General features: G+C 40.7%; 1 protein-coding gene across 1 annotated transcript in view; it reads left to right on the plus strand.

Moving 5' to 3' along the window:
* The first annotated feature begins 2423 nt into the window (after positions 1 to 2423).
* Positions 2424 to 12331, plus strand: part of MARCHF1 (membrane associated ring-CH-type finger 1) — a 115591-nt gene continuing 105683 nt past the window's right edge. Inside the window, exon 1 of the mRNA XM_049852688.1 lies at positions 2424 to 2693. Coding sequence (XP_049708645.1) covers positions 2503 to 2693 — 191 coding nt within the window. The 5' untranslated portion in view covers positions 2424 to 2502. The remainder of the gene's footprint in view (positions 2694 to 12331) is intronic.

Consider the following 12331-nt stretch of genomic DNA (forward strand, 5'->3'; position numbering starts at 1 on the left):
GCCAAAGTTCACAACAGGTGGCAGAGCCTTGACTCAAATGCAAGTTTCCATGGTTTAGTCCATTCTTTTCCATACAATGCAATTCTCAGTAATTGTAATAAGATCTTACTCCTGTTTTAAAATGTGCCTTTATATTTGTTGTAATGGAGTAATTGCTGTCAAGCCTGCTGTTGTCCATACTGGCATCAAAAACACTGACTGTATGTAATATTTTTCCTCCTAGAAACAGATAATAAAAAAGTAGAATAGAGAATAAAGAGATGTTACCCCTTTAAAAAAAAAAAAGCACGCAGATGTATGGCGGTGTATTAGAGCATGTTGAGAGTGTCATCCTTTCTGTGAGCACACTGGAATATTTTAATCACTTCTTTACTAACTGTTGTTTGACTTTAAGTGAAAGTGCCACCTCCTGTAACAGCTTCCTGTGGCTACCATAACAAAATACCACAAATTTGGGGGCTTAAAACAACATGAATTTATTATAGCTCTGGAGGTGAGAAACCTGACTCGGTTTCACTAAGCTAAAAATCAAGGTGTCCGCAGGGCTGCATTCCTTCTGGAGGTTCTAGAGGAGAATCCATTTCTTTGCCTTTTCCAGTTTATAGAAGCCGCCTGCATCCCTTGACTCAGGACCCCTTCCTTCATCTTCAAAGCCAGCGGTATAACACCTTCTCTTCTTTATGACTTCTCTTCCCAACCTTCGGTCTTTTCTCCTTCTGTCTCTGACCGTAACTCTACTGCCTTCCTCTTAGAAAGCCACGAGTATTTGTCTCACCTAGATAATCCAGGAGAATCTCCCCATATCAAAATCCTTAACTTCATCACATCTGCAAAGTCACTGTTACCATGTAAGGTAACATATTCACAGGGTCCAGGGATTAAGATGTGAACACCTTTACCAGTTAAATCAGTTGTCATCAAGTAGACTATGACGCGTGGCCACCCCGTGTGTGTCAGAGTAGAACTGTGCAGAGAGTTTTCAAAGGCCGGTTTCTCAGAAGTAAATCATCAGGCTTTTCTTTAGAGGCACCTCTGGGTGGACTCTAACCTCCAACCTTTCAGTTAGTAGCTGAGCAAGTTAACCATTTGTACCACCCAGGGACTCCATGGACGTTTGAGGAGACCATTACTCAGCCCACCACCCCTCCTTTTGAAAGTTTTTCTGACCTCTTGAGTTAGGATTAGTTTCTCTTTCTCTGTATCTCACAACTGTCTGTGTATATCTCTAATGAGGGAATTTGTAGAATGATTTTGAAATTTGAGGTCAGTCTCTCTACCGTTACTGTTATTTTCTTGGAGGCAATATGGTGTATTGCATCTACACAATCAAATAGGCCTGAATCTGGAATCATGACTCTCCTGGTTTCCTCCTGTGTGAAGGAAGAGAAGCTGTATTGCCTGGTGGATAAGAGAACAGATGTTGGACCCAGATTCCTGGTTCAAATGTCTGTTCTACCACCTACTAGTTTCCTCATCTGCAACATGAAAATACAGTATTTACCAAATAAGGTTCTTGTGAAAATCAATGAATAAATATACTAAAAATGCTTAGAAGAGTGAATGGCACATAATAGTCACTCAAAATTATTAGTTATTATCATTTCCCACTTATGAGATTATTGTAACAATTAAAGGCACAGTGGATTCGGGCACCTCACAATGCTTGGCACACAGTAAATTCTCAATAAATTCCAGCTTTTCATTTATTATCATCTTCATCTGTGTTAAACATAAAAGGATAATGAAGTTGAATACGGTGAAGAAGATGTTGTTCTTTCAAAGTAGAAATTGAGAGAAATGTGCTGAACATTGTACCAATAATCTGAATCGTTTCAGACTCTCTTAGACTCTAGGTGCCCTGGTGGTACAGTGGTTAAGCACTCAGCTGTTAAATGAAAGGTCAGCGGTTCAAACTCTAGAGAAAGATGTGTGTCAGCCTGCATCTGCAAAATTACAGCCTCAGAAACTCTCTGGGGCAGTTCTACTCTGCCCAGCGGGGTCACTATGAGTCAGAGTTGACTCAATGGCAACAGCTTTTTTGTTTTTTTAATACTCAGTATGGTAACGGTTAAAAGATATGAAAGGTCTATAGTGCTGTGATGGATAGATTTCATTTGTTTCAATGGCAAGTAGTAACAGCAATAACTATAGGCTTTTAAATACTGCAAAATATTTCCAAATATATTATCTCATATGATCTTGACCTAAATTAGTGTTAACTCCAGACAGTGTCACTGGCTAGTTGATTATTCTGGCTTCCCAGATTATTATCATTCTTGTGATATAGGATCTTCAAGTGCTACCTATTTGTTTCAGAGCAAATCGAGCCATTCAACTCAAATGTTTACAGTAAGTAGAACAGGAATTGTCTTCCTCTCTCACAAATGAAGCAACAGCAAAGTGGTACAGCTTCTCAGCTGTTCCAAGTTCCTCAAACAAGTTTTACTTTTGCAAACCAAACGCTCTAACTTCCTGTATTCTGTGAGCTGCGTTATAAGCAACATGACTGGCAGCCACATTTGTTGTAATTTTTTAAATATGTGGAAAACAAATAAAATATCAACTATGTATTACGTGAACCAAGATGCCAAATTATCTAACTTGTTTCTCCAGGCTAGCAGCCCAACGACAGGAACAGCTCCCAGGAGCCAGTCACGGTTGTCTGTGTGTCCATCTACTCAAGACATCTGCAGGTGAGTACTGAGCAAACGATCCTGTTCGATAGTTCTTTTAGACCAGTGTGTTACATTCCTAGTTTATGTTCTGAGGATGTGTGGCTCTTGCTTCTGCCTTACGTTGTCCATGGACAATTTAAACTGGCTTATTTTGTTTCCTTTATTTCATTTTCTTCAGTTGATCTTTATTTACTAACTTCAGTCCATACTCTCATTTTCATCTTTTTCTCTGTTTTTCCATGGCTCTCCTCTCCATTCCCATTTCTCATCCTCTGCCTGCTGCTTTGTCCAGATCTGCCATCTTGCATGACATGTCAGAAGATGCATTTGAACATTATACCCCTGTCGTGGTGCTGAGCTCTGCTAGAAAGGAGTCTGGTAAGAAACCATTAAAACAGAGGCCTAGGAGAAGGAAAAGGGCCTCAGAGAGATATGAGCATGCAGACGAACAAATGGAAGGGAGGAGAAATGATATGAACCTCCAAATCTTAAACCCCAGCTGGAGTGAGCTTCATGAAGATTCTTCAGATTCATCTTCCACAGATGAGAGTCATTGGATTCAGGCTAAAAGAAGAGCCCAAGTTAAGTTCAGACTGTCATGAAGGAGAAGGATAAATAATAATAGTAAGCCTTGTGGAAACTTGGGTGTGCCTTCCCCACCTAAAAGAACTGAACTTACAGATTTGGGAACCAAAGTTACAAAGCAACAAGGGCAGATCGAATGTGAGAGTTGCTTTATAAATCAGCGAAGAGGAGAAGGCACAAGGCTCCAAGAATGCAATCTTTCCCCGCCTAGAGAATCCTTTGAAATTAAGAGATACTCAAGGATTCATGAGGAAAACAAAGGTAGACACCACCAGAGAAACTCTCGGCTCTTGCCTAGTCTCAGGCAAAATGCAACAATCAAGAAAAGACTTTCAGAGAGAGATTCCAGCACTGAAATATTGGATGTTCCAGAAGCTGGCGAGCATGTGGATGATTCAGGGCTCCGGGTGAATAACTCTGTTCAGGAGCCTCCTGCCACCTGTGATGATGGGTCTGATAGTTTAGAAGTATGCAGGTCAGTCACTACTGAGAAAGACTTGATGTCCTATAACTGTATTTCTTTCTGCTGTGAGGTAGGTGTGTGTTTGACACCTACTTCCCAAACAAGACGTGTATCCATATTGCTCTTTGTGATTATTAAGCGAAAAATGAGAAAAGGTGGGTATGAGAAGAAGAATGCAGGGGTATCCATGGGTTTGCAAGCTGTTGCAGAATAGCATTAGATTTCCCCTTCTCTTTCTTTTAACTGAGGGAACTGAGAAACTAGGTGAGTCTTAAACCCATTCTAGTTAAGACAAGCATAGCGGAGGAAATCTGAATGAGAGTATATGAACCTCGGACTCGTCAATGAAAATAGGGTGAACTGTTAGCCCCCTGCCAGAAAGATATTCAGGGCTTGGACCCCTTCAGGTCAGATTTTTGTATCAGAAAGATTTCCTCTGCAGCTGGTGCTAATTTCTTCTCCAGTTGTCCGACTCAGCAGAGGGATTCAAGGCTGGAAGGACACAGAAACAGGGTATGGACATATCAGTGGGGTTACTGGAGCCTTTGGGGAAGAAGACCATATTAACTAGTCACGTAATAAAGGGTTTCCACTTGCAGAAATTTCATAGCTTATGAGACTGCTTACTTGCTCTTTTTACCCAACAGTATACATTTCAAAAGAACTGTAGGAATATCCATGTTGGTGTGCATAAATGAGACAATTTTAAATAAAACAAGTATGTTTAAATTCTCATATAACACCAAATCATTTAAGTTGATTGGATTTTGTCTGGGAACAAGTGAAGTTTTGTCGTACAGTGCTCGGTAGTTTGGGTTTGCTTTCTTAAGAGTTGAAGTTACTTTATAAACATATATGGTCATTTCATGTGAGTCAGGTGACCCAGAGGATGCTGGCCGTGGCACAGTAGGAGAAGAATTAAGCTCCTTATGTGAATCACACTAGAATGATATATTTCCCTGAAATGTTTCTAAGATGGTCGTTCATAAAATGTCCATTATTTTGTTCAACAAATATTTATCAAGCATCTCTTATGTATCGGGCATTATTCTAGACATGGAAAACAGTGCAGTGCAGAAGAACTGTATCGTTTCTGCTGCCAGAGACCTTACAGTCTAATGGAGAACACAGACACAAAAACGACTATTTCACAATTAATACCTAATTACAATTGTGTAAGGAATGTGGGAGCATATGACAAGGAGGCCAAACCTACTCAGGGAGATCAGAGAAGAACTCTGAGGAAGTGAGAAGCAGACTGAGGCTCAAAGGATGACAGGAGTTGATCAAGGAAAGAAGTGGGGGAGGGGCATCCAGGCAGAGAGTGCTAATAGCGTGAAGTCAGGGAAAGAGAAGGGCTTGACAATTCAGGGAAGTGAGAGCCTGCTATTGTGGCCAGGGTGTGGTGAGTGAGGGGCTGGGTGGTGGAGATGACAATGGGGAGGTGGAGAGGGGCCAGGACATACAGGGCAATGTTAAACAGGCCCAGGATTTTGAGCTCTATTTTTGAAACATTAGGATTTAAAAGGGAAGTAGTGCAATTTGGTTTTTATTTTAGTGTTTCTTTTGTACACGATTTTCGCTGAAAGAGTGGGCTAGTCTAGACTACTACTTCTGTTTCTAGTGTAAGAAATCCCCACTTGCAACCATCTATTGTCATTTCCTAAATCCGCTTCCAGCATAATTAAATGAAAGACAGCCAAAGGAGCAAGTAATGGGTTTAACGGCTATTGGAGACAAAACGATGCTTGCAATTAAAATCATAGTGACTGGCTCTCCTGTCTTAAAAGCATTGTTCTGGAGGAACATTTCCAAAGACAGGGTATTTAACCTTGACTTCTGTCAATGAACGTGCAATCAAAGGGACTATAGGTATTATTTCTTGCTGTGGGTTATCATCAAAATATACTAAATGAATACCATAAAAAAAAAAAAAAAACAGAGGCAGCATATTATCCAGATGCTGAGGATAAAAAGTGGTAACAGACTTGATTCCCTTCCCTTCCCTTAAGTAGCCTATTATCAGGCGGGAGGGATTGAGAATACACCTGAAAAGACAAAAGCTCAAGATACCACAGGATAAATATGAAAACAGTGGTAAATAAGTAGAAATATTGAAGGAATTTGAAGAGAAATCCCTAAGCTGGGACGATATGGAAACTCCTCAAGAAGAAGTGGGACAAGAGATGAGAAAAGGAGAATTTAGATGGGCAGAGATGCACGGATGATGTTCCAGGCACTCCGGCAGGGGAAATGAATACCTTTAGCCCACACAGGGATAAGGGAATGAGCAGTGTGCATTTAAGAACTTTGTGTGAACATGTGTGACTAAGTTGGAAGATTTGCATAGATTAATAAGAACTAATTTAAAAAAAAAAAAGGTGAAGAAAATGTCCATAGCCTTCCAAGGCATTGAACTCTGTCCCATACATCTGTGTTTTAAAACTGTCTCAATGGGCCTCTTGAGTTCTAAGCAGGCTGCTTCAGAAGTTGAGGGCAGTTCAAGGGGATCATGCTCTTTCCAGCCCACCTTCAACCAGAGAAGCTTCAGGATCATCTCTTATCCAGTGGGGTTCTACATATTTCTTAAAGAAAAAAAAAAAAAGTTCCACTGCAAAAGAAAAGTTTTTATTACGGAAAATCCTTTACTAAATGAAACAGGCTTGATGAAGGGTAACATAAAGTAGTCACCTGTGTTCTCGAGGATGTACTGGGAAAGAAAGCTGGATTTCAGACAATAGGCTGTGATATGATGGAAGCATTTTACCATGAGGTAAGTAGGATTAGGATAAAAATGAGCAATGGAAGGAGGGAATGAATTGCATAGGCACTCCACCAAGTGAATAACCAAACCAAACCAGTTTCCGTCTATTCGATTCTGACTCTTGGCAACCCCATACGCTGCAGAGTAGAACTGTGCTCCACAGGGTTTTCAAGACTAACTTCTTAGAAACAGATCGCCAGGCCTTTCTTATGGGGTGCTTCTGGGTGGGTTCAAATAGCCAATCGTTCAGTTAGTAGTTCAGAACTTAACCATCTGCACCACCTAGGGACTCCTACTAAGTGAACAGCGGCAATCTAGATATTTGGAAGTTGTGACAGCGTAAGACAGACGAGTCAAGGATGACTGCAAAACATGGAATTGGCAAATGCTGATGTTACGGACGATGGCAGGAGAGGTCAAAGAGAAGTGGGGTACAATGACATTCCAAGGTCAGGAGAGCAGTTAGGACTGGATCTGTCTAATTTTTCAATTATTAATGAACTATACACCCCCGACACTAAATAGTTACACACGTGTGCAGTTGTCTTTAACATGATGTATAAGCCCAGGGCAACAGCACAAAGACATTAAAAATCTTTGCAAGGAGGACGTAGAGATTTGGAAATCATTCTCAGAGAGGTGATGATGATGCTTAGAAAGCGAATTAACACTCTAAATAAGATCACTTACAGGAGCAAAGCCACCAAATGGACACAGCTCGAGCACCAGGGCCCCCTGTGTAAGCAGGAAGATAGCCCGTGAGAGAAGAAGCGGTTGCATATGAGCAGGCATCCCTGCTGCTGCAGAGGCAGGACCAATCTTAGTCACAACCGCAAAGCAGAAGAGCTTCCAAGCCCTTTCCTCTTTTCTGTTCCTGCCAGTTAGACCCCTCATGGATCCTCTTTCCCACCGTCATCCAGGCCCTATTCAGAAAAAGTGTCTCCATTAGATGGAATTTAAATGATAGTGCTATTATAAGGTATTTCCTTACTTAAAGCAAAATTATATTTAAAAAAAAAAGATCATGTTATCCCCTGATTGAAACTTTTCAATGGCCTGTTAATTGTCCTTAGTGGAAAGTTCAAAATCTTCCATACAATTTACAAGTCCCTGTGTGGCCTATCAGATCTGCCTCTCCCGTTTCAATGTCCATCAGTAACAAAGATCTATTCAGGCTGCTAACAGAAAGACTGGAGGTTCCAGTCCACCTAGAGACACCTTGGAAGAAAGGCCTTGAAATCTACTTCAAAAGAATCAGCCATTGGAAACCCTACGGAACATGCCTCTGACACACATGGGGCCGCTGTGAATCCCAACTGGTGTTATACGCGCTGGTCAGTTTCAGTGCCCTGAAAGTGCCTCGGGCCTGGTATGCCTTCATACTGGCCCCTCTCTGCCCTTTACCAAATTAACTTCTAGTCATTCTTCCAATCTCAGCTTAAATGTCGTACCTTTAGGAATACCTTCCTGATACCCTTGCCATCACTCAGGCCTCCTGACAGTCACTCCACAGCATAAACTTTAATTGCTAACATTTAGTTATTTTTGTGATTAGTTGTGTCATATTTGTTCACTGCAGTACCTAAAGTGCCTAGAACCATGCCTAGCAGGTAGCACAAAGGCAACACATTGTTTTTTCATAAGTTTTTGTTGTTAATTGCAGTCACGGTCACCTTACGCGTAACAGAATGAAACATTGCCCCACCCTGCACCATCTCCATAACCTTTGACACTTCTGAGCCTATTGTTGAGGCTTTTGTGTCCCCCTGTATCACTGAGCGCTTTCCTCATTTTCGCTGACCCTCTTACTTTACCAAACATGATTCCTTTTCTAACAATTGGTCTTTCCTTTGGCATGTCCAAAGTAAGCATGACAAAGTTTCACCATTCTCACTTCTAATGAGCATTCCAGTTGCATTTCTTCTAAGACTGATTTGTTTGTTCTTCAGACAGCCCATGGTATCTTCAATATCATTTGTCAACACCACTATTCAAATGCACCAATTCCCCATCTGTCTTTTTTCATCGTCCAGTTTTCATACGCATGTGAAGTGATTGAAAAGACTATGGCTTGAGCCAGGCATACCGTAGTTATCAAAGTGACATCTTTGCTTTTTAGAACTATCTTTTGCAGCAAATTTTCCCAATGCAATACACCCTTTGATTTTTTTACTGCTGCTTTTAATAATTAGATTTAGGCAAAGTGTTTTTTATTAAGGGGGTTGTTCTTAACATGTGAAATCGTAGCACTAAGTGGAAGATTACCTTACCTGTTATAGAACCAGCAAGTAAAGAACACTCCATCCCAGCAGATCTCAAACCTTAGCATGCACCAGTATCTACTAGAAAAAAAAAAAAAAAAAGCCAAACCCACTGCCATCAAGTCAATTCCGACTCATAGTGACAGAGTAGAACTGCCCCATAGAATTTCCAAGGAATGCCTGGCGGTTTTGAACTGCCAACCTCATGGTTAGCAGCCATAGCTCTTAACCACTACTCCACCAGGGTTTCCATATCAACTAGAAAAAATAGAAAAAAAAAAAAATTTTTTTTTTTTTTTTTGCCTGCTAAAAGGCAGATTGCTGGACCAACTCCAGAGTTTCTGATTCCCTATGTCTGGGGCAGGGCCCATGACTTTGCATTTCTAAAAATGCTCCCAAGTGATGCTGATGCTGCTGACCTATGGACAACATTTTGAGAACCACTGCTCAACACTACAAATACTCCTGTACTTTAGGGGGAGAGGGGAGAAAGAAATTGAAAGGATATCAGGGAAGCCAAAGTCTGGGTGTTTATCATTTTCTGTAATATTATCAATGCAGACACCAAGCATAATTAGATTACTTTCCTGGACTTCACACTGTCATACCAGTGTGCTGTGGGTTATGTCATTAAAACCATGGGCTGACAAAGTCCCAGCTTTACCGGGAACACCCATGTCCTGGATTAGCTGTCATTTCCCTTCAAACTCACTTCCTCATCCTAACTACTCACTTTTTTTTTTAAAATTGTGCTTTAGATGAAGATTTACAAAGCAAATTAGTTTCTTATTAAACAATTAATACACAGGTGACATTGGTTGCCAACTCCATGATGTGTCTACACTCTCCCCTTCTGGACTTTGGGTCCCCCATTACCAGCTTTAATGTCCCCTCCTGCCTTCTCATCCTTGCCCCTGGGCTGGTGTGATCATTTAGTCTTGTTTTGTTTTATGGGCTTGTCTAATCTTTGACTGAATGGGGATCCACAGGGGTGACATCATTACTGAGCTAAAAGGGTGTCCTAGGGCCATACTCTCCAGTCTTTCAGGGTCAGACCAGTAAGTCTGATCCTCTTCTGTGAGTTAGAATTTTTTTCTATATTTTTCTCCAACTCTGTCCTGGGCCCTTTACTGTGATCCCTGTCAGGGCAGTCAGTGGTGGTAGCCAGGTACCACCTCGTTGCGCTGGACTCAGTCTGGTGGAGGCTATGGTAGTTGTGGTCTATTAGTACTTGGACTAATCTCTCCCCTGTCTTTGATTTTCTTCATTCTCCCTTGCTCCAGTCGTGATGAGGCCAGTGGAGTATCTCAGATGGCCACTCACAAGCTTTTGAGATCCCAGACGCTACTCACCAAAGTATGATGTAGAATATTTTCTTTATAAACTATTATGCCAACTAAGCTAGATGTCCCCCGAGACCATGGTCCCCAGCCCCCAACCCAGTAATTCAGTCCCTCAGAGAGTTTGGATGTGTCTGTGAAGCTTCTGTGACCTTGCCTTGGTCAAGATGTGCTGACTTTCCCAGTGTTGCGTACTGTCTTACCCTTCACCGAAGTTACCACATCTATTGTCTAGTATTTTTCCCTACCCACCTCTCCCTTGACTTGTAACCATCAAAGATTGTGTCTTTCTGTGTATAAACCTTTCCATGAATTTTCATAATAGTGGTCTCATACAGTATTTGTCCTTTTGTGGTTGACTAATTTCACTCAGCATAATGCGCTACAGATTCACCCATGTTGTGAGACGTTTCACAGACCCATCATTGTTCTTTATTGTTGCATAGTATTCCACTGTATGTACCATAGTTTGTTTATCCATTCATCTGTTGATGGGCAGTTGGGTTGTTTCCGTCTTTTTGTTATTTGAATAATGGGCGTACATAAGTCTATTTGTGTGATGGCTCTCATTTTTCTAGGATATATTCCTAGGACTTGGATAGAGAATTGTATGGTATTTCTATTTCTAGCTTTTTAAGGAGGTGCCATATCATTTTTCAAAATGGTTCTACCATTTTGCATTCCCACCAGCAGTGCATAAGAGTTCCATTGTCCCTGCAGGCTCTCCAGCATTTGTTATTTTCTGTTTTTTTTTTTTTTTTTTTGTCCTGGCAGTAATGTCAGGGTGAGGTGATATCTCCTTGTAGTTTTGATTTGCATTTCTCTAATGGCTAAAGATCTCGAGCATTTCCTCATGTGTCTGTTAGCCACATGAATGTCTTCTTTGGTGAAGCATCTGTTCATATATCCTTTGCCCATTCTTTAACTGGATTGTCTTTTTGTCACAGAGGTGTTGGATTTTCCTATCGATACTGGAGATTAGACCTTTGTCAGATTTGTCATAGCCAAAAATTATTTCCCGGTCTTAGGTGCCCTTTTCACTGTTTTGGTTAAGTCTTTTGATGAGCATAAGTGTTTACTTTTTAGAAGATCGAGTTATCTAGCTTATTTTCTGGTGTTTGTATATTGTTAGTTATGGTTTGTATCCTATTTATGCCTTGTATTAGGGCCTCTGCTGTTTACTGTATTTTTTTCTTCTATGATCTTTATAGTTTTTGTTTTATGTTGAGGTCATTTTGAATTAGTTTTCGTGTGTGGTGTGAAGTATGAGTCCTGTCTGGTTTTTTATGGAAGGACATTTAGTTTTACCAGCACCATTTGTTAAAAAGAGTGTCTTTTCCCGATTTAATAGAATCTGGACCTCTGCTGAAGATCAGGTGACCGTAGGTGGATGGATTTATACCTGGGTTCTTGGTTCCGCTCCGTTGGTCAGGGTGTTTGTTGCTGTTCCAGTGCCAGGCTGTTCTGGCCGCCCTGGCTGTACAGCAGGTTCTGCGGCCAGGTAGCGTAAGTCCTCCTACTTTATTCTTCTTCAGTAGTTCTTTATTATCTATGATCTCTTTCCTTTCCATATAAAGTTAAGGATTAATTTTTCCATCTCATTAAAGAATGCTGTTGGTACTTGGATCGGGATTGGACTGCATTTGTAGATTGCTTTGGGCAAGAATTGACATTTTCACAATGTTGAGTCTACCTGCCCATGAGTATGGTATGTTTTTCCATTTATGTAGGTTTTTTTTTCTCTTGGTTTCTTGCAGTTGTGTTTTGTGGTTTTCATTATACAGGTCTTTTTCATCCCTGGTTAGATTTATTCCTATGTAGTTTATTTTTTAGGGGCTGTTAAAAACGGTATTGCTTTCTTGATTTCCTTTTCCTAGTTCTCTTTTATTAGTATGTAGGAATCCAACTGATTTTTGTATGTTTATCTTGTATTCTGCTAGCCTGCTGAATCTTTCTATTAGTTCTAGTAGTTTTCTTATGGAGTCTTCTGGGTTCTCTTTGTACAGTATTATATCATCCACCAATAGGGACAGTTTTGCTTCTTCCTTACCAATTTTGGATCCCCTTTATTTTTTTATTTTTTTGCCTTATTGCTGTAGCTAGGATTTCCAGCACAATATTAAATAGTACCAAACCAAAAACCAAACCCAGTGCTGTCGAGTCAATTCTGACTCATAGCAACCCTATAGGACAGAGTAGAACTGCCCCATAGAGTTTCCAAGGAGCACCTGGTGGATTCAACC

The sequence above is a fragment of the Elephas maximus genome, chromosome 13 (assembly GCF_024166365.1).
Source record: "Elephas maximus indicus isolate mEleMax1 chromosome 13, mEleMax1 primary haplotype, whole genome shotgun sequence".
Classification (NCBI taxonomy): domain Eukaryota; kingdom Metazoa; phylum Chordata; class Mammalia; order Proboscidea; family Elephantidae; genus Elephas; species Elephas maximus.